General features: G+C 56.8%; 2 protein-coding genes and 2 long non-coding RNA genes across 19 annotated transcripts in view; 1 reads left to right on the forward strand and 3 right to left on the reverse strand.

The window, feature by feature from the left end:
* The window catches only part of HNRNPL (heterogeneous nuclear ribonucleoprotein L), a 44,901-nt gene that overhangs the window by 8,489 nt on the left and 9,691 nt on the right, over nucleotides 1-26,721 (forward strand). The window contains exons 7-14 of one of the 12 annotated variants that reach the window (XM_058859871.1): nucleotides 8,707-8,778; nucleotides 10,388-10,701; nucleotides 12,864-12,985; nucleotides 15,003-15,033; nucleotides 19,929-20,099; nucleotides 22,614-22,671; nucleotides 24,688-24,783; nucleotides 24,916-25,043. In XM_058859871.1, the coding sequence (XP_058715854.1) occupies nucleotides 8,707-8,778; nucleotides 10,388-10,701; nucleotides 12,864-12,985; nucleotides 15,003-15,033; nucleotides 19,929-20,099; nucleotides 22,614-22,671; nucleotides 24,688-24,783; nucleotides 24,916-24,974 (923 nt within the window). In that variant the 3' untranslated portion in view covers nucleotides 24,975-25,043. Of the gene's footprint in view, nucleotides 1-8,706; nucleotides 8,779-10,387; nucleotides 10,702-12,863; nucleotides 12,986-14,705; nucleotides 14,914-15,002; nucleotides 15,034-15,435; nucleotides 15,622-15,816; nucleotides 16,005-16,340; nucleotides 16,394-17,397; nucleotides 18,038-19,457; nucleotides 19,545-19,897; nucleotides 20,100-22,613; nucleotides 22,672-24,687; nucleotides 24,784-24,915; nucleotides 25,044-26,721 lie in introns of those variants that run through there. The other 11 variants (XM_058859875.1, XM_058859873.1, XM_058859877.1 and 8 more) reach the window with 11 other exon arrangements.
* Nucleotides 4,030-7,569, reverse strand: LOC131590037 (uncharacterized). 2 transcript variants are annotated; one of them, XM_058859883.1, is made up of 4 exons: nucleotides 7,458-7,569; nucleotides 6,865-6,885; nucleotides 6,296-6,833; nucleotides 4,030-6,160 (listed from the first exon to the last, which is right to left on the reverse strand). In XM_058859883.1, the coding sequence occupies exons 3-4, from the start codon at nucleotides 6,789-6,791 to the stop codon at nucleotides 5,724-5,726; spliced, it is 933 nt and encodes a 310-aa protein (XP_058715866.1). In that variant the 5' UTR covers nucleotides 6,792-6,833; nucleotides 6,865-6,885; nucleotides 7,458-7,569; the 3' UTR covers nucleotides 4,030-5,723. The 2 variants fall into 2 exon arrangements, with proteins under 2 accessions (XP_058715866.1, XP_058715865.1); XM_058859882.1 differs by lacking the exons at nucleotides 6,865-6,885; nucleotides 7,458-7,569 and adding an exon at nucleotides 7,166-7,415 and having other exon boundaries at nucleotides 6,296-6,844.
* LOC131590045 (uncharacterized) lies at nucleotides 11,764-12,628 on the reverse strand. The gene is made up of 3 exons (XR_009279938.1): nucleotides 12,583-12,628; nucleotides 12,424-12,493; nucleotides 11,764-12,005 (listed from the first exon to the last, which is right to left on the reverse strand). It is a non-coding gene; the product is annotated as an uncharacterized LOC131590045 (long non-coding RNA).
* On the reverse strand, nucleotides 25,002-26,225 carry LOC131590042 (uncharacterized). Of its 4 annotated transcripts, none has more exons than XR_009279933.1 (4): nucleotides 25,475-26,225; nucleotides 25,380-25,433; nucleotides 25,278-25,338; nucleotides 25,002-25,081 (listed from the first exon to the last, which is right to left on the reverse strand). It is a non-coding gene; the product is annotated as an uncharacterized LOC131590042 (long non-coding RNA). The 4 variants fall into 4 exon arrangements; XR_009279935.1 differs by lacking the exon at nucleotides 25,002-25,081 and adding an exon at nucleotides 25,096-25,153 and having other exon boundaries at nucleotides 25,267-25,338; XR_009279932.1 differs by having other exon boundaries at nucleotides 25,278-25,433.

Genomic DNA, 26,721 nt, shown 5'->3' on the forward strand with positions numbered 1-26,721 from the left:
AGGGGCCAGGTTTGAGTTTCTGGGAGGATTCCTGGGATTTTGGGGGTTTGGAGAAGGGAGGGGTTGTTTTGTCACCTGGAATGTGAGAGGGTTGGGGGGGTCACACCTGGAAAGGGATCAAACAGCTGGGGAGGGGTCTCACAGCTGGGATTGCACACCTGAGGAGGAGTCACACACCTGAGGAGGTGTCACACACCTGGAAAGGGGTCACACCTGGACAGGTCACACACCTGAGGAGGGGTCATACACCTGGACAGGTCACACACCTCAGGGGTCACACCTGGAGAGTTCACACACCTGGAGAGGGGTTAAACACCTGGACAGGGGTCACACACCTGGAGGGGTCACACACCTGGACAGGGGTCACACACCTGGAGGGGTCACACACCTGGAAAGGGGTCACACCTGGACAGGTCACACACCTGGAGAGGGGTCAAACACCTGGACAGGTCACACACCTGGAGGGGTCACACACCTGGAGAGGGGTCACACACCTGGACAGGTCACACACCTGGACAGGTCACACACCTGGGGAGGGGTCACACACCTGGAAAGGTCACACACCTGGAGGGGTGACACACCTGGGGAGGGGTCTCACACCTGGACAGGTCCCACACCTGGAGGGGTGACACACCTGGGGAGGGGTCACACACCTGGACAGGTCACACATCTGGAGAGGGGTCACACCTGGAGGGGTCATACACCTGGAGAGGGGTCACACACCTGGACAGGGGTTAAACACCTGGACAGGGGTCACACACCTGGAGGGGTCACACACCTGGACAGGTCACACACCTGGAGAGGGGTCAAACACCTGGACAGGGGTCACACACCTGGAGGGGTCACACACCTGGAAAGGGGTCACACCTGGACAGGTCACACACCTGGAGAGGAGTCACACACCTGGAGGGGTCACACACCTGGAGAGGAGTCACACACCTGGAGGGGTCACACACCTGGACAGGTCACACACCTGGGGAGGGGTCACACACCTGGACAGGTCACACACCTGGAGGGGTCACACACCTGGACAGGTCACACACCTGGAGGGGTCACACACCTGGACAGGTCACACACCTGGGGAGGGGTCACACCTGGACAGGTCACACACCTGGGGAGGGGTCAAACACCTGGACAGGTCACACACCTCAGGGGTCACACCTGGAGAGGGATCACACCTGGACAGGTCACACACCTGGAGAGGGATCACACACCTGGAGGGGTCACACACCTGAGGAGGGGTCACACCTGGACAGGGGTCACACACCTGGAGGGGTCACACACCTGGAAAGGGGTCACACCTGGACAGGTCACACACCTGGGGAGGGGTCTCACATCTGGACAGGTCACACACCTGGGGAGGGGTCTCACACCTGGACAAGTCACACACCTGGGGAGGGGTCTCACACCTCAGGTGTCTCACACCTGGTCCAGGTGTACCAGGGACCCCCCCCCCCACATTTCCCATCACCAGGTGTGGCCCCCCCCTCTCTTCCCCATCCATTTCTTCCTCCGGGGCTGGGCTGGGGGGGATTTCCAGAACATTCCTGAGGTTTGTGGGGCTCGGAGCTGGGGGGTCCTTCCCAAAAAACAGGGGGGTCCTGGGGGTCCTTCCCAAAAATGGGGGGGTCCTTCCCAAAAAACAGGGGGGTCCTTCCCAAAAAATGGGGGGGGGTCCTTCCCAAAAAATAGGGGATCCCAGGGGTCCTTCCCAAAAATTGGGAGGTCCTGGGGGTCCTTCCCAAGAAATTGGGGGTCCCAGGGTTCTTCCCAAAAAATGGGGGGGTCCTTCCCAAAAAATGAGGGGGTTCTGGGGGTCCTTCCTAAAAAATGGGGGGTCCTTCCTGAAAATTGGGGGGTCCAGGGGGTCCTTCCCAAAAACTGGGGGGTCCCGGGGGTTCTTCTCGAAAAATGGGGGGATCCTTCTCAAAAAATGGGGGGTCCAGGGGTTCTTCCCAAAAAATGGGGGGGTCCTTCCTGAAAATTGGGGGGTTCTGGGGGTCCTTCCCAAAAAATGGGGGGTCCAGGGGGTCCTTCCCAAGAAATTGGGGGTCCCAAGGGTTCTTCCCAAAAAATGGGGGGGTCCTTCCCAAAAAATGAGGGGGTTCTGGGGGTCCTTCCCAAAAATGGGGGGTCCTTCCTGAAAATGGGGGGGGTCTTTCCCGAAAATTGGGGGGTCCAGGGGGTCCTTCCCAAAAAATGGGGGGTCCCAGGGGTTCTTCCCGAAAAACTGGGGGGGTCTTGGGGGTCCTTCCTGAAAATTGGGGGGGTCCTGAGGGTCCTTCCCAAAAAATGTGGGGTCCTTCCCAAAAACTGGGGGATCCAGGGGGTCCTTCCCGAAAATTGGGGGGTCCCAGGGGTTCTTCCTGAAAATTGGGGGGTCCTGAGGGTCCTTCCCAAAAAATGTGGGGTCCTTCCCGAAAATGGGGGGGTCCCAGGGGTCCTTCCCAAAAAATGGGAGATCCAGGGGTTCTTCCCAAAAAATGGGGGGGGTCCTTCCCAAAAATTGGGGTGCTGGGGGTGGGGGTTTGGGGTTTGGGGTTTGGCCAATTCCGAGCACGTTCCGGGCGGATTCAGCCTCGCCTCCTCCTCTTCCTCCTCCTCCTCCTCCTCCTCCTCCTCCTCCTCCTCCTGCACAACCCTCACACCACACGGGGGGGGCCCAAAACTCACGGAGAAAACACCTGAACCACGAAAAAAACAACAACAACCAAAATAACAACAGCCAAAATAACAACAAAACAACAGCCAAAACAACAACCAAAATAACAGAACAACAGCCAAAATAACAATCCAAACAACAGCACAACAAAACAACAGCCAAAACAACAACAAAAATAACAAAACAACAAAACAACAACCAAAGTAACAAAACAACAACCAAAATAACAATCAAAACACAGCACAACAAAACAACCAAAACAACAACAAAACAACAACAAAACAACAGCCAAAGCAACAACCAAAATAACAGTCAAAACAACAGCACAACAAACCAACAGCCAAAACAACAAAACAACAGAACAACAACCAAAATAACAACAGCCAAAATAACAAAACAACAACAAAACAACAACCAAAATAACAAAGCAACAGCCAAAACAACAATACAACAACCAAAATAACAAAACAGCCAAAACAACAACCAAAATAACCAAAATAACAAAACAACAACCAAACCAACAAAACAACAGCCAAAATAACAAACAAAGCAACAAAATAACAAACAAAACAACCAACAGAACAACAGCCAAAACAACAAACAAAACAACAAAACAACTAAAATAACAAACAAAACAACAACCAAAATAACAAAACAACAACCAAAATAACAACCAAAACAACAAAACAACAGACAAAACAACAACCAAAACATCAAAACAACAACCAAACAACAAAACAACAACAAAACACCACCACCACCACCGGCAGGACCCCCCGGCGAGGGACACGGCACATCCATCCACCACCAAATTCCCCAAAAAAATAATTTCTCATCCCAAAAAAAATTCCAAGCAGGAATTTAAAAAATCCTCCAGGAGCCATTTCCGGTGGTTTTTTATTTTTTTTTTAGGAATTTTCTCTGAGGTACCAAAGAATTCCGGGGTTTTTTTAGGAATTTGGTACCATCGACACATTCCAAGAATATTTTGGCGTTTTTAAAATTTTTTTTTTTAGAAATTTTTTTATTTCCAAAGCACAAAACAAACAAAAAAAATCTCGGTGGTTTTTAGGATTTTTGTGAATATTCCGAGACACATTCCAAGAATATTCCAGGAATATTCCAAGAATGTTTTGGTTTGGTTTTTTTTAGGAATTTTTTCATTTCCAAGGCACAATTTTGGGAGGTTTTTGGGAATTCTTTCACCACAGGTGAGTTTCCAAGAGCAAATTCCGGTGGTTTGGGGTTTTTTTGGGAATTTCACGAATTCCAAGAGCGATTTCACGGGAATTTTCTCACTTCCAAGACCCAATTCCGGTGGTTTTTTAGGAATTCAGCAACATGGACACATTCCAAGAACATTTCACAGGAATTCTCTCATTTCCAAGACACAATTTGGGCGAATTTTTTGGGAATTCTCTCAACATGGACACACTCCAAGAACATTTCCTGGGAATTCTCTCACTTCCAGGACACAATTCCGGTGTTTCTTTGGGAATTCTCTCAACATGGACACATTCCAAGAACATTTCCTAGGAATTCTCTCATTTCCAAGACACAATTTGGGCGAATTTTTTGGGAATTCTCTCATTCCCAAGGCACAATTCCGGTGGTTTTTTAGGAATTCAGCAACATGGACACACTCCAAGAACATTTCCTGGGAATTCTCTCACTTCCAAGGCACAATTTGGGCGAATTTTTTGGGAATTCTCTCAACATGGACACACTCCAAGAACATTTCCTGGGAATTCTCTCATTCCCAAGGCACAATCCCGGTGGTTTTTTAGGAATTCAGCAACATGGACACATTCCAAGAACATTTCACGGGAATTCTCTCACTTCCAAGTCACAATTCCGGTGTTTCTTTGGGAATTCTCTCAACATGGACACATTCCAAGAACATTTCCTGGGAATTCTCTCCCTTCCAAGACCCAAATTCCAGCACATTCCAGGACCTTTCCCCCATCCCTGACCCCATTCCGAGGGATTTTAGGAATTCTCTCCCATCCAAGACTCAAATTCCAGCACATTCCAGGAGCTTTTCCCCCATTCCCTGACCTCGTTCCGAGGGATTTGAGGAATTCTTTCCCTTCCAAGACCCAATTCCAGTTCTTTCAGGAACTTTTTCCCGTTCCATCACAAAATTCCAGCACTTTTAGGAACTTTTTCCCGTTCCATCACAAAATTCCAGCATTTCCAGGAACTTTTTCCCGTTCCATGTCACAATTCCAGAACTTCCAGGAACTTTTTCCTGTTCCATGTCACAATTCCAGCGGCTTCAGGAACTTTTTCCTGTTCCATGTCACAATTCCAGTGGTTTCAGGAACTTTTTCCTGTTCCATGTCACAATTCCAGCTCTTCCAGGAACTTTTTCCTGTTCCATGTCACAATTCCAGCGGTTTCAGGAACTTTTTCCTGTTCCATGTCACAATTCCAGCACTTCCAGGAACTTTTTCCTGTTCCATGTCACAAAATTCCAGCGGTTCCAGGAACTTTTTCCTGTTCCATGTCACAATTCCAGCGGCTTCAGGAACTTTTTCCTGTTCCATGTCACAATTCCAGTGGTTTCAGGAGCTTTTTCCTGTTCCATGTCACAATTCCAGCGGTTTCAGGAACTTTTTCCTGTTCCATGTCACAATTCCAGCTCTTCCAGGAACTTTTTCCTGTTCCATGTCACAATTCCAGCTCTTCCAGGAACTTTTTCCTGTTCCATGTCACAATTCCAGCTCTTCCAGGAACTTTTTCCTGTTCCATGTCACAATTCCAGAGGTTTCAGGAACTTTTTCCTGTTCCATGTCACAATTCCAGCGGTTTCAGGAACTTTTTCCTGTTCCATGTCACAAAATTCCAGTGGTTTCAGGAACTTTTTCCTGTTCCATGTCACAATTCCAGCGGTTTTAGGAACTTTTTCCTGTTCCATGTCACAATTCCAGCGGTTTCAGGAACTTTTTCCTGTTCCATGTCACAATTCCAGCTCTTCCAGGAACTTTTTCCCCTTCCATGTCACAATTCCAGCGGTTTCAGGAACTTTTTCCTGTTCCATGTCACAATTCCAGTGGTTTCAGGAGCTTTCCCGAGCGTCCCCGAGCTGCCTTGACCACCCAAAAAAACCCCAACCCCACCAAATGTGTGCTGGGAGCTGCTGGGAACATCCCAGGAACACCCCAGGAACACCAAAGAACACCCAGGAACACCTGGGAACATTCCAAGAACACTCCAGGAACACCCCAGGAACACCCAGGAACATTCCAAGAACACTCCAGGAACACCCAGGAATACACGGGAACACTCCAAGAACATTCCAGGAACACCCAAAGAACACCCAGGAACATTCCAAGAACACCCAGGAACACCCAAGAACACCAAAGAACACTCCAAGAACACCCCAGGAACATTCCAGGAACACCCAGGAACACCAAAGAACACCCAGGAACATTCCAGGAACACCCAGGAACATTCCAGGAACACCCAGGAACATTCCAGGAACACCCAGGAACACTTCAAGAACACCCAGGGACACCCAAAGAACACCCAGGAACATTCCAGGAACATTCAGGAACACCCAGGAACACTTCAAGAACACCCAGGGACACCCAAAGAACACCCAGGAACATTCCAGGAACATTCAGGAACACCCAGGAACATTCCAAGAACACCCAGGAACACCAAAGAACAGCCAGGAACATTCCAGGAACACCCAAAGAGCATTCCAAGAACACCCAGGAACATTCCAGGAATATTCCTGGAACACCCAAAGAACACCCAGGAACACCCAAAGAACACCCAGGAACATTCCAGGAACATTCCAAGAACATTCAAGAACACCCAAGAACACCCAGGAACACCCCAGGAACACCCAGGAACATTCCAAGAACACCCCAGGAACACTCAAGAACACCCAGGAAGCACCAAAGAACACCCAGGAACATTCCAGGAACACCCAGGAACATTCCAAGAACACTCGAGGAACACCAAAGAACACCCAGGAACATTCCAGGAACACCCAGGAACATTCCAGGAACACCCAAAGAACACCCAGGAACATTCCAGGAACACCCAGGAACATTCCAGGAACACCCAAAGAACACCCAGGAACATTCCAAGAACACCCAGGAACACCCAGGAACATTCCAGGAAACACCAAAGAACACCCAGGAACATTCCAGGAACACTCAAAGAACACTTCATGAGCACCCAGGAACACCAAAGAACACCCAGGAACACTCAAAGAACACTTCAAGAACACCCAGGAACACCCCTGGAACACCCAAAGAACACCCAGGAACACCAAGGAACACTCAAGAACACCCCAGGAACACCCAGGAACATTCCAGGAACATTCCAGGAACACTCAAGAGCACTCCAGGAAACACCAAAGAACACCCAGGAACATTCCAAGAACACCCCAAGAACATTCCAGGAACATTCCAGGAACACCCAAAGAACACCCCAGGAACACCCCAGGAACATTCCAGGAACACCCCAGGAACATTCCAGGAACACTTCAAGAACACCCAGGAACACCCAAAGAACACTCAAGAACACCCAGGAACATTCCAAGAACACTCCAAGAGCACTCAAGAACACCCCAGGAACACCAAAGAACACCCCAAGAACACCCAACAACACCAAAGAACACTCCAAGAACACCCAGGAACATTCCAGGAACACCCAGGAACATTCCAAGAACACCCAGGAACATTCCAAGAACACCCAGGAGCATTCCAAGAACACCCAGGAGCACCCAAGAACATTCCAGGAACACCAAAGAACACCCCAGCAACACCCCAAGAACACCCAAGACCACCCCAGCACCACTCCCACGCCCCGGGGGATCCCTGGGGCGCCTCCCTGGGCCCCGTTTTGGGGCTGTTTGTGCCGTTTCGGTGACTCTCGCTCCGCCTGTGCCGCAGGGGCCGCTCGGAGCAGCCGCGGGTAAGAGGAGCCCCCCCAAAAAAAAGTGGGGCCCACCCAAAGGACTTTTTTGCCCCCCCCCAGCAGCTGTAAGTAGCCCCTGGTTGTTTTTTTTTTGTCTTTTTTTTCTTCTTTTCCCTCCTTTTCCTCTTTTTCCACCCAAAAATGAAGCGCCCGAGGTTGTCCGAGGAGGGAGGAGTTGACCAAAATTAAAAAAACCCCAAAATTTTCTGACTCTCCCCCCCCCCCAAAAAGCCTGGGTTTGGTCCTGGGGGCTCGTTAGCGCCGTTAATTAGCGATTGTTGGGGTAATTAACAACCCTTGGGGGGTCACTGATGAGTTTTGGGGGTGCTCAGGGGGTGGAAAATCTCTGGGAGGGGCCCAAATTCTCCCTTTTTTTGGGGTGGGGTCGCCCCCAGTGGGAGCCCCCCCACCCTGAGCTGGGTGTGTGTTCCCCTCCCCCTCCTCCATTCCCCTCCCCCATTCCCCTCCCCCATCCCCATTCCCCTCCCCCATTCCCCTCCCCCATCCCCATCCCCTTCCCCATTCCCCTCCCCCATTCCCCTCCCCCATTCCCCTCCCCCATTCCCATTCCCATCCCCCTCCCCCATCCCCATTCCCTTCCCCCATTCCTCTCCTCCATTCCCCTCCCCCATCCTCATTCCCCTCCCCCATTCCCATCCCCCATTCCCATTCCCCTCCCCCATTCCCCTCCCCCATTCCCCATTCCCCTCCCCCATTCCCCTCCCCATTCCCCTCCCCCATTCCCCTCCCCCCTTCCCCTCCCCCATTCCCTTCCCCATTCCCCTCCCCCATTCCCCTCCCCCTCCCCCATCCCCTCCCCATCCCCCTCCCCCATTCCTCTCCCCCATCCCCTCCCCCATTCCTCTCCCCCATTCCCTTCCCCCATTCCCCTCCCCCTTCCCCTTCCCCTCCCCCCTCCTCCCTTCCCCTCCCCCATCCCCCTCCCCCCTCCCCCCTCCCCTCCCCATTCCCCTCCCCCATTCCCCTCCCCATTCCCCTCCCCCATCCACTCCCCCATTCCCCTCCCCCATTCCCCTCCCCCCTTCCCCTCCCCCCTCCTCCCTTCCCCTCCCCCCTTCCCCTCCCCCCTTCCCCTCCCCCCCCAGGAGACCCCGGTGGGAACCCCAACAAGCGGCAGCGGCAGCCGCCCCTCCTGGGGGACCACCCGGCCGAGTACGGTACGTGGGGGCTGGCCTGGGGGGCTTGGGGGGGGTTTGGGGGGGCTGGGGGCAGGTTTGGGGGGGTTTGGGGAAGGTTTGGGGGGCTGGGGGCAGGTTTGGGGGGGTCTGGGGCAGTTTTGGGGGGGTTTGGGGCAGGTTTGGGGGGGTTTGGGGGGGCTGGGGGCAGGTTTGAAGAGATTTGGGGGATGTGGGGGCAGATCTGGGGGGGTTGAGAGGGGGTTTGGGGGGGCTGGGGGAAGGTTTGGGGGGGTTTGGGGCAGATCTGGGAGGGTTGGGGCTGATTTGGGGGGGTTTGGGGGAAGGTTTGGGGGGGTTGGGGGGGTTTGGGGGGGCTAGGGGAAGGTTTGAGGAGATTTGGGGGTGTTGAGGGCAGGTTTGGGGAGGTTTGGGAAAGGGTTGGGGGGGTTTGTGGGAGTGTGGGGGCAGTTTTGGGGGGGTTGAGGGAAGGTTTGGGGGGGCTTGGGGGGTTGGGAGAAGGTTTGGGGGGGTCTGGGGAAAATTTGGGGGGGTTTGAGGGGGTTTGGGGGGCCTGGGGACAGGGCTGGAGGGGTTGAGGGAAGGTTTGGGGGGGTTTGGGGGGGTTTGGGGCAGGTTTGAGGGGGGTGGGGGGGGTTGAGGGAAGGTTTGGGGGGGTTGGGTCAAGTTTGGGGAGGTTTGGGGGGGTTTGGGGCAGGTTTGGGGGGGTTTGAGGGGTTGGGGGCAGGTTTGAGGGGGTTTGGGGCAGGTTTCGGGGGGCTGGGGGCAGATCTGGGGGGGTTTGGGGAAGGTTTGGGGGGTTTGGGGCAGGTTTGGGGGGGCTGGGGGAGGTTTGGGGGGGTTTCGGGGGGCTGGGGGCAGATCTGGGGGGGGTTGGGGGAAGGTTTGGGGGGTCTCTCTGGGGGTCTCCCCCCAGTCCTCTCCAGTCTCTCACCGGGGCTCTCGGGGGTCTCAGGAGTTTCAGGGGTCTCTCTGGGTTTCTCTGGGGTCTCTGGGGGGTCTCTGGGGGTCTCTGGGGGTCTCCCCCAGTCCCCTCCATCCTCTCACCGGGGCTCCCGGGGGTCTCAGGGGTTTCAGGGGTCTCTCTGGGGGTGTCTCTGGGGGTCTCTGGGTTTCTCTGGGTTTCTCTGGGGGGTCTCTGGGTTTCTCTGGGGGGTCTCTGGGGGTCTCCCCCCAGTCCCCTCCATCCTCTCACCGAGGCTCCCGGGGGTCTCAGGGGGGTCTCTGGGGTCTCTCTGGGGGTCTCTGGGGGGTCTCTGGGTTTCTCTGGGTGTCTCAGGGGGTCTCTGGGGGTCTCCCCCAGTCCTCTCCATCCTCTCACCGGGGCTCCCGGGGGTCTCAGGGGTCTCAGGGGTTTCAGGGGGTCTCTCTGGGTTTCTCTGGGGGTCTCCCCCAGTCCTCTCCATCCTCTCACCGTGGCTCCCGGGGGTCTCAGGGGTTTCAGGGGTCTCTCTGGTGTCTCAGGGGGTCTCTGGGTCTCTCTGGGGGTCTCCCCCAGTCCTCTCCATCCTCTCACCGGGGCTCCCGGGGGTCTCAGGGGTTTCAGGGGTCTCTCTGGGTATCTTTGGGGGTCTCTGGGGGTCTCCCCCAGTCCCCTCCATCCTCTCACCGAGGCTCCCGGGGGTCTCAGGCTCCCCCCGCTGCCCCCCAGGTGGTCCCCACGCCGGTTACCACCACGGCCACTACCACGACGAGGGCTACGGGCCCCCTCCCCCTCACTACGAGGGTCGGCGCATGGGACCCCCCCCGGTGGGTGGGGGGCACCGCAGGGGTCCCGGGCGCTACGGACCCCAGTACGGGCACCCCCCCCCGCCCCCGCCGCCGCCCCCCGACTACGGCCCCCACGCCGACTCGCCCGTGCTGATGGTGTACGGGCTGGACCAGGCCAAGATGAACTGCGACCGCGTCTTCAACGTCTTCTGCCTCTACGGGAACGTGGAGAAGGTGGGGAGGGGTCCTGGGGGGAATTTGGGGGGGTTTAGGGGGTCCTGAGGGGGTCCTGGGGGGTCCTAAAGGGGAACTGGGGGGTCCTCAGTGGGGCTGGACCAGGCCAAGGTGAGCTGTGACCGCGTCTTCAACGTCTTCTGCCTCTACGGGAACGTGGAGAAGGTGGGGAGGGGTCCTGGAGGGCTTTAGGGGGTCCTGGGATGGGTTTGAGGGGGGTTTGGGGGTCCTAAAGGGGAATTGGGGGGTTCTAGAGGGGGGTGTGGGGGGTCCTCAGTGGGGCTGGACCAGGTCAAGGTGAGCCACGACCGCGTCTTCAACGTCTTCTGCCTCTACGGGAACGTGGAGAAGGTGGGGAGGGGTCCTGGAGGGCTTTAGGGGGTCCTGGGATGGGTTTGAGGGGGGTTTGGGGGTCCTAAAGGGGAATTGGGGGGTTCTAGAGGGGGGTGTGGGGGGTCCTCAGTGGGGCTGGACCAGGTCAAGGTGAGCCACGACCGCGTCTTCAACGTCTTCTGCCTCTACGGGAACGTGGAGAAGGTGGGGAGGGGTCCTGGGGGGGGTTTGGGGGTCCTGGGGGAGGTTTGAGGGGGGTTTGGGGTTCCTAGAGAGGAATTGGGGGGTCCTCAGTGGGGCTGGACCAGGTCAAGATGAACTGCGACCGCGTCTTCAACGTCTTCTGCCTCTACGGGAATGTTGAGAAGGTGGGGAGGGGTCCTGGGGGGTCCTGGAGGGGAATTGGGGGGTCCTGGGGTGGGTTTTGAGGGTCCTGGAGGGGGTTTGGGGGGTCCTCAGTGGGGCTGGACCAGGTCAAGGTGAGCCACGACCGCGTCTTCAACGTCTTCTGCCTCTACGGGAACGTGGAGAAGGTGGGGAGGGGTCCTGGAGGGGTTTGGGGGGTCCTGGGAGGGGTTTGAGGGGTGTTTGGGGGTCCTAAAGGGGAATTGGGGGGTGCTGGGGTGGGTTTGGGGGTCCTCAGTGGGGCTGGACCAGGCCAAGGTGAGCTGTGACCGCGTCTTCAACGTCTTCTGCCTCTACGGGAACGTGGAGAAGGTGGGGAGGGGTCCTGGGGGTTCTCTAGGGGGTTCCTCACCTGTCCGAGGTGTCCCTGACCCATCCCAGGTGTCCCTCACCTGTCCCAGGTGTCCCTCACCTGTCCCTCACCTGTCCCAGGTGTCCTCACCTGTCCGTGTCCCAGCAGGTGAAGCTCATGAAGAGCAAGGGGGAGCAGTTCAGGGTTCTATGGGGGGTTCCTCACGTGCTCCAGGTGTTCCTCACCCATCCCAGGTGTCCCTCACCTGTCCCAGCTGTCCCTCACCTGTCCCCTCACCTGTCCCAGGTGTCCCTCACCTGTCCCAGCTGTCCCTCACCTGTCCCTCACCTGTCCCAGGTGTCCCTCACCCATCCCAGGTGTCCCTCACCCGTCCCTCACCTGTCCCTCACCTGTCCCAGGTGTCCCTCACCCATCCCAGGTGTCCCTCACCCGTCCCTCACCTGTCCCTCACCTGTCCCAGGTGTCCCTCACCCATCCCAGGTGTCCCTCACCTGTCCCTCTCCTGTCCCTCACCCATCCCAGGTGTCCCTCACCTGTCCCTCACCTGTCCCTCTCCTGTCCCTCACCCATCCCAGGTGTCCCTCACCTGTCCCTCACCTGTCCCTCACCTGTCCCTCACCTGTCCCTCACCTGTCCCAGGTGTCCTCACCTGTCCCTCACCTGTCCCTCACCTGTCCCTCACCTGTCCCAGGTGTCCCTCACCTGTCCCTCACCTGTCCCTCACCTGTCCCTCACCTGTCCCTCACCTATCCCAGCTGTCCCTCACCTGTCCCTCACCTGTCCCTCACCTGTCCCTCACCTGTCCCTCACCTGTCCCAGGTGTCCCTCACCTGTCCCGTCAGGTGAAGTTCATGAAGAACAAGGGGGAACACTTTGGGGTTCTATGGGGGGTTCCTCACGTGCTCCAGGTGTTCCTCACCCATCCCAGGTGTCCCTCACCTGTCCCTCACCCATCCCAGGTGTCCCTCACGTGCTCCAGGTGTTCCTCACCCATCCCAGGTGTCCCTCACCCGTCCCAGGTGTCCCTCACCTGTCCCAGGTGTCCCTCACGTGCTCCAGGTGTCCCTCACCTGTCCCAGGTGTCCTCACCTGTCCTCACCTGTCCCGGCAGGTGAAGTTCATGAAGAGCAAGCCGGGCGCGGCCATGGTGGAGATGGCCGATGGTTACGCCGTGGACAGAGCCATCACCCACCTCAACAACAACTTCATGTTCGGCCAGAAGCTCAACGTCTGGTGGGGCTGGGGGCTTTGGGGGGGGGTCTGGGGGGGCATTTGGGGGGGTCCTGAGATGTTTGGGGGGTGTTTGGGGGGGGTCTGGGGGGGTTTGGGGGGGTCCTGAGGTGTTTGGGGGGGGCTTGGGGGTGTTTTGGGGGGGCTCTGGGGGGGTCCTGAGGTGTTTGGGGGGTGCTCAGGGGGGTTTGGGGGGGGTCGTTGGGGTGTTTGGGGGGGTCCTGAGGTGTTTGAGGGGTGCTCAGAGGTGTTTGGAGGGGGCTCAGGGGGGTTTGGGGGGGGTCTTTGGAGTGTTTGGGGGGGGTCCTGAGGTGTTTGAGGGGTGCTCAGGGGTGTTTGGGGTGTTTGGGGGGGTCCTGAGGTGTTTGAGGGGTGTTTGGGGGGGGTCTGGGGGGGTTTGGGGGGGCCCTGAGGTGTTTGAGGGGTGCTTGGGGGTGTTTGGGGGGCATCTGGGGGGTTTGGGGGGTGTCTTTGGGGTGTTTGGGGGGGTCCTGAGGTGTTTGAGGGGTGCTTGGGGATGTTTTGGGGGGGCTCAGGGGGTGTTTGAGGGGTGCTCAGGGGGGTTTGGGGGGGTCCTGAGGTGTTTGAGGGGTGCTCAGAGGTGTTTGGGGGGGGTCTTTGGGGTGTTTGGGGTGCTCAGAGGTGTTTGGGGGTGCTCAGGGGTGTTTGGGGGGGCTCAGGGGTGTTTGGGGGGGCTCAGGGGTGTTTGGGGGTTCCTGAGGTGTTTGGGGGGTTCCTGGGGGGCTCGGGGGGGTCTGGAGGGGCTCTGGGGGGTCTGGAGGGGCTCTGGGGGGTTTGGGGGGGGCTCAGGGGTGTTTGGGGAGGGGGCTCTGGGGGTGATTGGGGGAGTTCCTGGGGCATCTTTGGGGGTTCCTGAGGTGTTTGGGGAGGGGGCTTTGGGGTGTTTGGGGGGCTCGGGGGTGTTTGGGGGGTGTTTGGGGGGTGTTTGGGGGGCTCTGGGGTGTTTGGAGGGTGTTTGGGGAGGGGTCTCTGGGAGTTCCTGGGGGTGTTTGGGGGTCCTTGGGGTGTTTGAGGGGTTCCTGAGGTGTCTGGGGGTGTTTGGGGGTGCTCTGGGGTGTTTGGGGAGGGGGCTCGGGGGCATCTTTGGGGGTTCCTGAGGTGTTTGGGGGTCTGGGGGTGTTTGGGGGTGCTCTGGGGTGTTTGGGGAGGGGGCTCTGGGGTCTTTGGGGGGCTCTGGGGTGTTTGAGGGGTTCCTGAGGTGTTTGCGGAGGGGTCTCTGGGGTGTTTGGGGGTCTGGGGGTGTCTGGGGAGGAGCTCAGGAATGTTTGAGGGGTTCCTGAGGTGTTTGGGGAGGGGGCTCTGGGGTGTTTGGGGGGTCTGGGGGTTCCTGGGGTGTTTGGGGGTGCTCTGGGGTATTTGGGGAGGGGTCTCTGGGGTGTTTGGAAGGTTCTGGGGTGTTTATGGGGGGCTCTGGGGTGTTTGGGGGTTCCTGGGGTATTTGGGGAGGGGTCTCTGGTGCATTTTTGGGGTTCTTGGGCTCTGTAACCCCAATTTTTGCCCTTCCCGGCGTGGCCGAGCAGCGCCCGACGGCACCGGGGCACTCACGGGGGGATTTTGGGGTGGATTTGGGGTTTTTAGGGTGGATTTTGGGGATTTTGGGGTGGATTTTGGGATTTTTAGGATGGATTTGGGGGATTTTGGGGTGGATTTTGTGGTTTTTGGGGTGGTTTTTTGGGCTTTCTGACCCATTTCTCCCCCCCAGTGTCTCCAAGCAGCGCCGCATTGCGCCGGGGCCGTCGTACGGGGATTTTGGGGTGGATTTGGGGTTTTTGGGGTGGATTTTTGTGGTTTTTGGGGTTGATTTTTGTGGTTTTTGGGGCTTTCTGACCCGTTTCTCCCCCCCCAGCGTCTCCAAGCAGCGCCGCATTGCGCCGGGGCAGTCGTACGGGGATTTTGGGGTGGATTTGGGGGTTTTTGGAGTGGATTTTTGTGGATTTTGGGGTTTTTGGGGTGGATATTTTGCGTTTTTGGGGCTCTCTAACCCATTTTTCCCCTTCAGTGTCTCCAAGCAGCACGCCATCATGCCGGGGCAGTCATACGGGGATTTGGGGGTGGATTTAGGATGGATTTAGGATGGATTTAGAGATTTTGGGGTTTTTGGGGTGGATTTTTGTGGATTTTGGGGTTTTTGGGGTGGATTTTTGTGGATTTTGGTGTTTTCTGACCCATTTTTCCCTCCCCAGTGTCTCCAAGCAGCACGCCATCGTGCCGGGGCAGTCGTACGGGGTTTCTGGCATTGATTAGGGGGTTTTTAGGATGGATTTTTGTGGATTTTGGGGTTTTTGGGGTTGATTTTTTTGATTTTTGGGATGATTTTGGTGTTCTCTGACCCATTTTTCCCTCTCCAGTGTCTCCAAGCAGCACGCCGTCATGCCGGGGCAGTCGTACGGGGATTTTGGGATGGATTTAGGATGGATTTAGGATGGATTTAGGATGGATTTAGGATGGATTTATGGATTTTGGGGTGGATTTTTGTGGATTTTGGGGTTTTCAGGATGGATTTTTGGGGTTTTTGGGGCTCTCTGACCCATTTTTCCCTCCCCAGCGTCTCGAAGCAGCACGCCATCATGCCGGGGCAGTCGTACGGGGTTTTTAGGATGGATTTAGGATGGATTTAGGATGGATTTAGGGATTTAGGATGGATTTAGGATGGATTTAGGGATTTTAGGGTGGATTTTGGGGTTTTTAGGGTGGATTTTTTTGGTTTTTGGTGTTTTCTGACCCGTTTTTCCCTCCCCAGTGTCTCCAAGCAGCACGCCATCATACCGGGGCAGTCGTACGGGGTTTTTGGGATGGATTTAGGATGGATTTAGGATGGATTTAGGATGGATTTAGGGATTTTGGGATTTTTGGGGTGGATTTTGGGGTTTTTGAGGTGGATTTTTGGGGTTTTTGGGGCTCTCTAACCCATTTTTCCCTCCCCAGTGTCTCCAAGCAGCACGCCATCATGCCGGGGCAGTCGTACGGGGATTTTGGCGTTGATTAGGGGGTTTTAGGATGGATTTAGGATGGATTTAGGGGTTTTTTGGGGTTTTTGGGGTGGATTTTGGGGTTTTTGGTGTTGACTTTTGTGGATTTTGGTGTTTTCTGACCCATTTTTCCCTCCCCAGTGTCTCCAAGCAGCACGCCATCATGCCGGGGTAGTCGTAGAGGGTTTTTAGGATGGATTTAGGATGGATTTAGGATGGATTTAGGGGATTTTGGGGGTTTTGGGGTTGGTTTTTTGGGTTTTTGGGGTTGATTTTTTGGGTTTTTGATGTTTTTTAACCCATTTTTCCCTCCCCAGTGTCTCCAAGCAGCACGCCATCATGCCGGGGCAGTCGTACGGGGTTTTTAGGATGGATTTAGGATGGATTTAGGGATTTTGGGGTGGATTTTGGGGTTTTTGGGGTGGATTTGGGGGATTTTGGGGTGGATTTTGGACTTTTTGGGGTTGATTTTTGTGGTTTTTGGGGCTTTCTGACCCGTTTCTCCCCCCCCAGTGTCTCCAAGCAGCACGCCGTCATGCCGGGGCAGTCGTAGAGGGTTTTTAGGATGGATTTAGGATGGATTTATGGATTTTAGGGTGTATTTAGGGGTTTTTGGGGTTGATTTTTTTGATTTTTGGGATGGTTTTGGTGTTTTTTAACCCGTTTTTCCCTCCCCAGTGTCTCCAAGCAGCACGCCATCATGCCGGGGCAGTCGTACGGGGATTTTAGGATGGATTTAGGATGGATTTAGGATGGATTTAGGGGTTTTTTGGGGTTTTTGGGGTGGATTTTGGGGTTTTTAGGATGGATTTTTTTGGTTTTTGATGTTTTCTGACCCGTTTTTCCCTCCCCAGTGTCTCCAAGCAGCACGCCATCATGCCGGGGCAGTCGTACGGGGATTTTAGGATGGATTTATGGATTTTAGGATGGATTTAGGGGTTTTTGGGGTGGATTTTGGGGTTGATTTTTTTGGTTTTCGATGTTTTCTGACCCGTTTTCCCCTCCAGTGTCTCCAAGCAGCACGCCATCATGCCGGGACAGTCGTACGGGGATTTTGGCGTTGATTAGGGGGTTTTAGGATGGATTTAGGATGGATTTAGGATGGATTTAGGGATTTTGGGATGGATTTAGGGGTTTTTAGGGTGGATTTTTGGGGTTTTTGGGGCTCTCTAACCCATTTTTCCCTCTCCAGTGTCTCCAAGCAGCACGCCATCATGCCGGGGCAGTCGTACGGGGTTTCTGGCGTTGATTTTGGGGTTTTTGGGGTGGATTTTGGGGTTTTTAGGATGGATTTTTTTGGTTTTTGGTGTTTTCTGACCCATTTTTCCCTCCCCAGTGTCTCCAAGCAGCACGCCATCATGCCGGGGCAGTCGTACGGGGTTTTTAGGATGGATTTAGGGATTTAGGATGGATTTAGGGATTTAGGGGTTTTTGGGGTGGATTTTGGGGTTTTTGGGGTTGATTTTTGTGGTTTTTGGTGTTTTCTGACCCGTTTCTCCCCCCCCAGCGTCTCCAAGCAGCGCCGCATTGCGCCGGGGCAGTCGTACGGGGATTTTAGGATAGATTTATGGATTTTAGGATGGATTTATGGATTTTAGGGTGGATTTTGGGGTTTTTAGGATGGATTTTTTTGGTTTTTGGTGTTTTCTGACCCATTTTTCCCTCCCCAGTGTCTCCAAGCAGCACGCCATCATACCGGGGCAGTCGTACGGGGATTTTGGGATGGATTTATGGATTTTGGGGTTTTTGGGGTGGATTTTTGTGGATTTAGGGGTTTTTGGGATGGATTTAGGGGTTTTTGGGGTTGATTTTTTTGATTTTTGGGATGATTTTGGTGTTTTGTGACCCATTTTTCCCTCCCCAGTGTCTCCAAGCAGCACGCCATCATGCCGGGGCAGTCGTACGGGGTTTTTAGGATGGATTTAGGGATTTTGGGGTTTTTGGGGTTGGTTTTTTGGGTTTTTGGGGTTGATTTTTTGGGTTTTTGATGTTTTCTAACCCATTTTTCCCTCCCCAGTGTCTCGAAGCAGCACGCCATCATGCCGGGGCAGTCGTACGGGGTTTTTAGGATGGATTTAGGATGGATTTAGGGATTTTGGGGGTTTTGGGGTTGGTTTTTTGGGTTTTTGGGGTTGATTTTTTGGGTTTTTGGTGTTTTCTGACCCATTTTTCCCCTGCAGTGTCTCCAAGCAGCACGCCATCATGCCGGGGCAGTCGTACGGGGTTTTTAGGATGGATTTAGGATGGATTTAGGATGGATTTATGGGTTTTAGGGTGGATTTTGGGGTTTTTGGGGTGGATTTTTGTGGATTTTGGGGCTCTCTAACCCATTTTTCCCCTGCAGTGTCTCCAAGCAGCACGCCATCATGCCGGGGCAGTCGTACGGGGTTTTTAGGATGGATTTAGGATGGATTTATGGATTTTAGGGTGGATTTTGGGGTTTTTGGGGTTGATTTTTTTGGTTTTTGGGATGGTTTTGGTGTTTTCTGACCCGTTTTTCCCTCCCCAGTGTCTCCAAGCAGCACGCCATCATGCCGGGGCAGTCGTACGGGGATTTTGGCGTTGATTAGGGGGTTTTAGGATGGATTTAGGATGGATTTAGGGATTTTGGGGTTTTTGGGGTGGATTTTGGGGTTTTTAGGGTGGATTTTTTTGGTTTTTGGTGTTTTTTAACCCATTTTTCCCTCCCCAGTGTCTCCAAGCAGCACGCCATCATGCCGGGGCAGTCGTACGGGGTTTCTGGCGTTGATTAGGGGGTTTTAGGATGGATTTAGGATGGATTTAGGATGGATTTATGGATTTTGGGGTTTTAAGGGTGGATTTTGGGGTTTTTAGGGTGGATTTTTTTGGTTTTTGGTGTTTTCTGACCCATTTTTCCCCTGCAGTGTCTCCAAGCAGCACGCCATCATGCCGGGGCAGTCGTACGGGGATTTGGGGATGGATTTAGGATGGATTTAGGGTGGATTTAGGGGTTTTTTGGGGTTTTTGGGGTGGATTTTGGGGTTTTTGGGGTGGATTTTTTGGGTTTTTGATGTTTTCTGACCCATTTTTCCCCTGCAGTGTCTCCAAGCAGCACGCCATCATGCCGGGGCAGTCGTACGGGGGTTTTAGGATGGATTTAGGATGGATTTAGGATGGATTTAGGGGTTTTTTGGGGTTTTTGGGGTGGATTTAGGCGTTTTTGGTGTTGATTTTTGTGGATTTTGGGGTTTTTTAACCCATTTTTCCCTCCCCAGTGTCTCCAAGCAGCACGCCATCATGCCGGGGCAGTCGTACGGGGTTTTGGGGATGGATTTATGGATGGATTTAGGATGGATTTAGGGATTTTGGGGTGGATTTTGGGGTTTTTAGGGTGGATTTTTTGGGTTTTTGATGTTTTTTAACCCATTTTTCCCCTGCAGTGTCTCCAAGCAGCACGCCATCATGCCGGGGCAGTCGTACGGGGATTTTGGGATGGATTTAGGATGGATTTAGGATGGATTTAGGGATTTTGGGGTTTTTGGGGTTGGTTTTTTGGGTTTTTGGGGTTGATTTTTGTGGATTTTGATGTTTTCTGACCCATTTTTCCCTCCCCAGTGTCTCCAAGCAGCACGCCATCATGCCGGGGCAGTCGTACGGGGTTTCTGGCATTGATTAGGGGTTTTTAGGATGGATTTAGGATGGATTTAGGGGTTTTTGGGGTGGATTTAGGGGTTTTTAGGGTGGATTTTTTTGGTTTGTGATGTTTTCTAACCCATTTTTCCCTCCCCAGTGTCTCGAAGCAGCACGCCATCATGCCGGGGCAGTCGTACAGGGATTTTGGGATGGATTTAGGATGGATTTAGGATGGATTTAGGATGGATTATGGGGATTTCGGGGTTTTTGGGGTTTTTAGGGTGGATTTTTTTGCTTTTTGATGTTTTTTAACCCGTTTTTCCCTCTCCAGTGTCTCCAAGCAGCACGCCATCATGCCAGGACAGTCGTACGGGCTGGAGGACGGCTCGTGCAGTTACAAGGATTTCAGCGGCTCGCGCAACAATCGCTTCTCCACGCCCGAACAGGCGGCCAAGAACCGCATCCAACACCCCAGCAACGTCCTGCACTTCTTCAACGCCCCCCTGGACGTCACCGAGGAGAACTTCTACGAGGTGGGGCTGCCCTTCATCATCATCGTCATCCTCATCATCATCATCCTGCTCCTGCATTCTCCTGCATCCTCCTGCATCATCCTCCTGCTTCTTCATCCTCCTCCTGCTCCTTCATCATCCTCATCCTGCTCCTTCATCATTATCATGGTCCTTCGTCATCCTCCTGCTCCTTCATCATCCTCCTGCATCCTCCTGTGTCCTTCTCCTTCATCATTATTCTCCTTCATCATTCTCCTCCTGCTCCTTCATCATCCTCATCCTGCTCCTTCATCATCCTTCTCCTGTATCCTCCTCCTTCATCATTATTCTCCTTCATCATTATTCTCCTTCATCATCCTCATCCTGCTCCTTCGTCGTTATCGTGGTCCTTCATCATCCTCCTGCTGCTCCTTCATCATCCTCCTGCATCCTCCTGCGTCCTTCTCCTTCATCATTATTCTCCTTCATCATCCTCAGCCTGCTCCTTCGTCGTTATCGTGGTCCTTCATCATCCTCCTCCTGCTCCTTCATCATCCTTTATCCTCCTCCTTCGTCATTCTCCTCTTCCTGCATCATCCTTCATCCTCCTTCATCATCCTCCTTCATCATCCTGCTCCTTCATCATCTTCCTGCATCCTCCTCCTTCATCATTATTCTCCTTCATCATCCTCATCCTGCTCCTTCATCATCATCATGGTCCTTCATCATCCTCATCCTGCTCCTTCATCATCCTCCTCCTGCTCCTTCATCATCCTTTATCCTCCTCCTTCATCATCCTCCTCTTCCTGCATCATCCTTCATCCTCCTTCATCATCCTCCTTCATCATCCTCCTGCTCCTTCATCATTCTCCTGCATCCTTCTTCATCATTATTCTCCTTCATCATCCTCCTGCTCCTTCATCATCCTCCTGCTCCTTCATCATCCTCCTGCTTCTTCATCATCCTCCTGCTGCTCCTTCATCATCCTCCTGCATCCTCCTCCTTCATCATTATTCTCCTTCATCGTCCTCCTCCTGCTCCTTCATCATCCTCCTGCTTCTTCATCATCCTGCTCCTTCATCATCCTCCTGCTCCTTCATCATTCTCCTGCTCCTTCACCATCCTCCTGCTCCTTCATCATCCTCCTGCTCCTCCATCATCCTCCTGCGTCCTTCTCCTTCATCATCCTCCTGCTCCTTCATCATCCTCATCCTGCATTCTCCTCCTTCATCACTATTCTCCTTCATCATCCTCATCCTGCTCCTTCATCATCCTTCTCCTGCATTCTCCTCCTTCATCACTATTCTCCTTCATCATCCTCATCCTGCTCCTTCATCATCCTCCTGCTCCTTCATCATCCTTTATCCTCCTCCTTCATCATCCTCCTGCTCCTTCATCATCCTCCTGCTCCTTCATCATCCTCCTGCTCGTTCTGCATCCTTCTGCATCCTGCTCCTTCATCATCCTTCTCCTGCATCCTCCTGCATCCTTCTTCATCATTATTCTCCTTCATCATCCTCCTGCTCCTTCATCATCCTCCTGCTCCTTCATCATCCTCCTGCTGCTCCTTCATCATCCTTCTCCTGCATCCTCCTCCTTCATCATTATTCTCCTTCATCCTCCTCATCCTGCTCCTTCATCATCCTCCTGCTCCTTCATCATCCTTTATCCTCCTCCTTCATCATCCTCCTGCTCCTTCATCCTCCTGCTCCTTCATCATCCTCCTGCTCCTTCATCATCCTCCTGCATCCTCCTGCATCATTCTCCTGCTCCTTCATCATCCTCCTGCTCCTCCATCATCCTCCTGCGTCCTTCTCCTTCATCATTATTCTCCTTCATCATCCTCCTGCTCCTTCATCATCCTTCTCCTGCATTCTCCTCCTTCATCATTATTCTCCTTCATCATCCTCATCCTGCTCCTTCATCATCCTCATCCTGCTCCTTCATCATCCTCCTGCTCCTTCATCATCCTCCTGCTCGTTCTGCATCCTTCTGCATCCTGCTCCTTCATCATCCTTCTCCTGCATCCTCCTGCATCCTTCTTCATCATTATTCTCCTTCATCATCCTCCTGCTCCTTCATCATCCTCCTGCTCCTTCATCATCCTCCTGCTGCTCCTTCATCATCCTTCTCCTGCATCCTCCTCCTTCATCATTATTCTCCTTCATCCTCCTCATCCTGCTCCTTCATCATCCTCCTGCTCCTTCATCATCCTCCTTCATCATCCTCCTCCTCCTCCTTCTCCATCCTCCTCCTCTTCCCCCAGCTCTGCGGCCTCCCCTGCTGCTCCTCCTCCCCTTTTCCTTCTGGTTTCTGCCTTCCTCCTCCTCCTCCTCCTCCTCCTCCTCCTCCTCCTCCTCCTCCTCCTCCTCCTCCTCCTCCTCCTCCTCCTCCTCCTCCTCTTCCTCCTCCTCCTCTTCCTCCTCCTCCTCTTCCTCCTCCTCCTCTTCCTCCTCCTCCTCCTCCTCCTCCTCCTCCTCCTCCTCCTCCTCCTCCTCCTCCTCCCTGACCCCCCCTGACCCCCCCAGCCCCCCCTGACCCCTCGTGTCCCCCCAGATCTGCGATGAGCTCGGGGTCAAGCGCCCGTCCTCGGTCAAGGTGTTCTCCGGCAAGAGTGAGTGTGGGGGAGGGGTCCCTGAGTGACCCCTGAGTGACCTCTGGGTGACCCCTGAGTGACCCCTGGGTGCCCCCCTGACCCCTGGGTGACCCCTGAGTGACCCCTGAGTGACCCCTGGGTGACCCAAGTGACTCCTGGGTGACCTCTGGGTGACCCCTGGGTGACCTCTGGGTGGCCCCTGGGTGACCCCTGAGGGACCCCTGAGTGACCCCTGGGTGACCCCTGGGTGACCTCTGAGTGACCCCTGGGTGACCTCTGGGTGACCCCTGGGTGACCCTGGGTGACCCCTGGGTGACCCTGGGTGACCCCTGAGTGACCTCTGAGTGACCCCTTAGTGACCCCTGAGTGACCCCTGGGTGACCCTGGGTGACCCCTGAGGGACCCCTGGGTGACCCCTGGGTGACCCCTGAGTGACCCCTGGGTGACCCCTGGGTGCCCCCCTGACCCCTGAGTGACCTCAGGGTGACCCCTGGGGTGTCCCTTTGACCCCTGGGGTGTCCCCCTGACCCCTGGGGTGTCCCCCTGACCCCTGAGTGACCCCTGGGTGCCCCCCTGACCCCTGGGTGACCCCTGGGGTGTCCCCCTGACCCCTGGGGTGTCCCCCTGACCCCTGGGTGCCCCCCTGACCCCTGGCTGACCCCTGGGTGCCCCCTGGGGTGCCCCCCTGACCCCTGAGTGACCCCTGGGTGACCCCTGGGGTGTCCCTTTGACCCCTGGGGTGACCCCCTGACCCCTGGGTGCCCCCTGGGGTGTCCCCCTGACCCCTGGGGTGTCCCTTTGACCCCTGGGGTACCCCCCTGACCCCTGGGTGCCCCCTGGGTGTCCCCCTGACCCCTGAGTGACCCCAGGGTGACCCCTGGGGTGTCCCTTTGACCCCTGGGGTGTCCCCCTGACCCCTGAGTGACCCTTGGGTGCCCCCCTGACCCCTGGGTGACCCCTGGGTGTCCCCCTGACCCCTGGGTGACCCCTGGGTGTCCCCCTGACCCCTGAGTGACCCCTGGGTGTCCCCCAAGTGCCCCCCCCGACCCCTGGGGTGCCCCCCTGACCCCTGGGGTGTCCCCCTGACCCCTGGGTGCCCCCCTGACCCCTGGGGTGCCCCCCTGACCCCTGGCTGACCCCTGGGTGACCCCTGGGTGTCCCCCTGACCCCTGGCTGACCTCTGAGTGCCCCCCTGACCCCTGGCTGACCCCTGGCTGACCCCTGGGTGCCCCCCTGACCCCTGGCTGACCCCTGGCTGACCCCTGGCTGACCCCTGGGTGCCCCCCTGACCCCTGGGTGACCTCTGGGTGTCCCCCTGACCCCTGGGGTGTCGCCCTGACCCCTGGGTGACCCCCAGTGCCCCCCTGACCCCTGAGTGCCCCCTGACCCCTGGGGTGACCTCTGGCTGACCCCTGAGTGACCTCTGGGGTGTCCCTTTGACCCCTGGGTGCCCCCCTGACCCCTGGCTGACCCCTGGCTGACCCCTGGGTACCCCCTGACCCCTGAGTGACCTCTGGGGTGTCCCTTTGACCCCTGGGGTGCCCCCCTGACCCCTGAGTGACCCCTGGGTGTCCCCCTGACCCCCGGGGTGACCCCCAGTGCCCCCCTGACCCCTGGGGTGTCGCCCTGACCCCTGGGGTGACCCCTGGGGTGTCCCTTTGACCCCTGGGTGACCCATGAGTGCCCCCCTGACCTCTGGGGTGTCGCCCTGACCCCTGGGGTGCCCCCCTGACCCCTGGGTGTCCCCCTGACCCCTGAGTGACCCCAGGGTGACCCCTGGGGTGTCCCTTTGACCCCTGGGTGACCCTTGGGTGCCCCCCTGACCCCTGGGGTGTTCCCCTGACCCCTGAGTGACCCCTGGGGTGTCCCCCCTGACCCCTGGGGTGTCCCCCTGACCCCTGAGTGACCCCTGGGGTGTCCCCCTGACCCCTGGCTGACCCCTGGGTGCCCCCCTGACCCCTGGGGTGTCCCTTTGCCCCCTGGGTGCCCCCCTGACCCCGATGTCCCCCCGCTGTCCCCCCGCTGTCCCCCCAGGCGAGCGCAGCTCCTCGGGGTTGCTGGAGTGGGACTCCAAGAGCGACGCCCTGGAGACCCTCGGCTTCCTCAACCACTTCCAGATGAAGAACCCCAGTGAGTGCCTGGGGAGGGGTCTGGGGGGGGTCCTGGGGGGTCTGGGGGGGGTCCTGGGGGGTCTGGGGGGGTCCCTGAGCCCCCCCTGAGCCCCCCCTGACCCCCCCTGACCCCTCTGTGTCCCCCCCCCAGACGGGCCCTACCCCTACACGCTCAAGCTCTGCTTCTCCACGGCGCAGCACGCGTCCTAACGGCAGCGGGACCCCCGGGACCACCCTGGGACACCCCTGGGACCCCCAGGATCCTCCCAGGACACCCCTGGATCATCCTGGGACACCCCTGGATCATCCCAGGACCCCTGGGACACCCAGGGACCCCCCCAGGGACCCCCAGGATCCTCCCAGGACCCTCCTGGATCATCCCGGGACCCCTGGGACACCCCCAGAACCACCCTGGGACACCCAGGATCATCCTGGGACCCCTCAGGATCCTCCCAGGACACCCCTGGACCCCCCTGGGACACCCCTGGGACCCCCAGGACACCCCCAGGACACCCCTGGGACCCCCAGGGACCCCCAGGATCCACCCCAGGACCCTCCTGGGACCCCCAGGATCCTCCCAGGACACCCCTGGATCATCCCGGGACACCCCAGGACCACCCTGGGACCCCCAGGATCCTCCCAGGACACCCCTGGATCATCCCAGGACCCCTGGGACCACCCTGGGACCACCCTGGATCATCCCGGGACACCCCTGGGACACCCCAGGGACCTCCAGGATCATCCTGGGACCTCCAGGGACCTCCAAGATCCCCCAGGATCCCCCCTGGATCATCCCAGGACCCCCAGGGATCACCCCAGGATTGTCCTGGGACCTCCCGGGAGCCCCCCTGGACCCCCCTGGATCCTCCTGGGACCTCCAGGATCCCCCCGGATCCCCCCAGGATCATCCCGGGACCCCCAGGGATCACCCCAGGAGCCTCTGGATCATCCCAGGACCCCCCTGGATCATCCTGGGACCCCCAGGATCCACCCCAGGACACCCCTGGGACCCCCAGGGACCTCCAGGGACCTCCAGGATCATCCTGGGACCCCCCAGGACCCCCCTGGATCCTCCTGGGACCTCCAGGAACCCCCCCAGATCACCCCGGGAGCCCCTGGATCATCCTGGGACCCCCCCCCAGAACCCTCTGGATCGTCCCAGGACCCCCCTGGATCCCCCCGAGACCTTCCGGGAGCCCCCCAGGACCCCCCAGAACCTTCCTGGATCATCCTGGGACCCCCAGGATCACCCTGGGACCCCCCTGGATAATCCGGGACCCCCTTGGGACCCCCCTGGATCCCCCCCAGACCCCCCCGGGACCCCCAGGATGATCCAGGACCCCCCTGGGACCCCCCTGAGTCACCCCAGGACCCCCAGGGACCCCCCCAGATCCCCCCAGGATGATCCAGGACCCCCCTGGGACCCCTCTGGATCCCCCCCAGACCCCCCAGATCCCCCCAGGACCCCCTGGATCACCCTGGGACCCCTCCAGATCCTCCGGGACCCCCCCAGGACCCCCCTGGATCATCCCAGGACCCCCCAGGACCTCCTGGGTCTTCCTGGGACCCCACAGGACCCCTCTGGATGTCCCAGGACCCCCCAGATCCCTCCGGATCCCTCCAGATCCCCCCAGGACTCCCCCGGGACCCCCCTGGGACCTCCTGGAACCCCCCGGGACCCCCCCAGGACCCCCCAGGATGATCCAGGACCCCCCTGGGACCCCTCCAGATCCTCCGGGACCCCCCTGGGACCCCCCTGGGACCCCCCTGGCTCATCCTGGGACCCCCCAGGACCCCTCTGGATGTCCCGGGACCCCCCAGATCCCCCCAGGACCTCCCCGGGACCCCCCTGGGACCTCCTGGATCATCCTGGGACCCCCCCAGATCCCCCCAGGACCCCCTGGATGATCCAGGACCCCTCTGGATCCCCCCCAGGACCCCCCAGATCCCCCTGGGA

The sequence above is a fragment of the Poecile atricapillus genome, chromosome 31 (assembly GCF_030490865.1).
Source record: "Poecile atricapillus isolate bPoeAtr1 chromosome 31, bPoeAtr1.hap1, whole genome shotgun sequence".
Classification (NCBI taxonomy): domain Eukaryota; kingdom Metazoa; phylum Chordata; class Aves; order Passeriformes; family Paridae; genus Poecile; species Poecile atricapillus.

Coding starts and splice junctions, on each gene's coding strand:
- LOC131590037 (XM_058859882.1), bottom strand. Junction 6,161..6,295: donor TTCTTGGAATGTTCCTGGGT/GTTCCTGAATGT, acceptor GTGTTCTTGAAG/TGTTCCTGGGTGTTCCTGGA.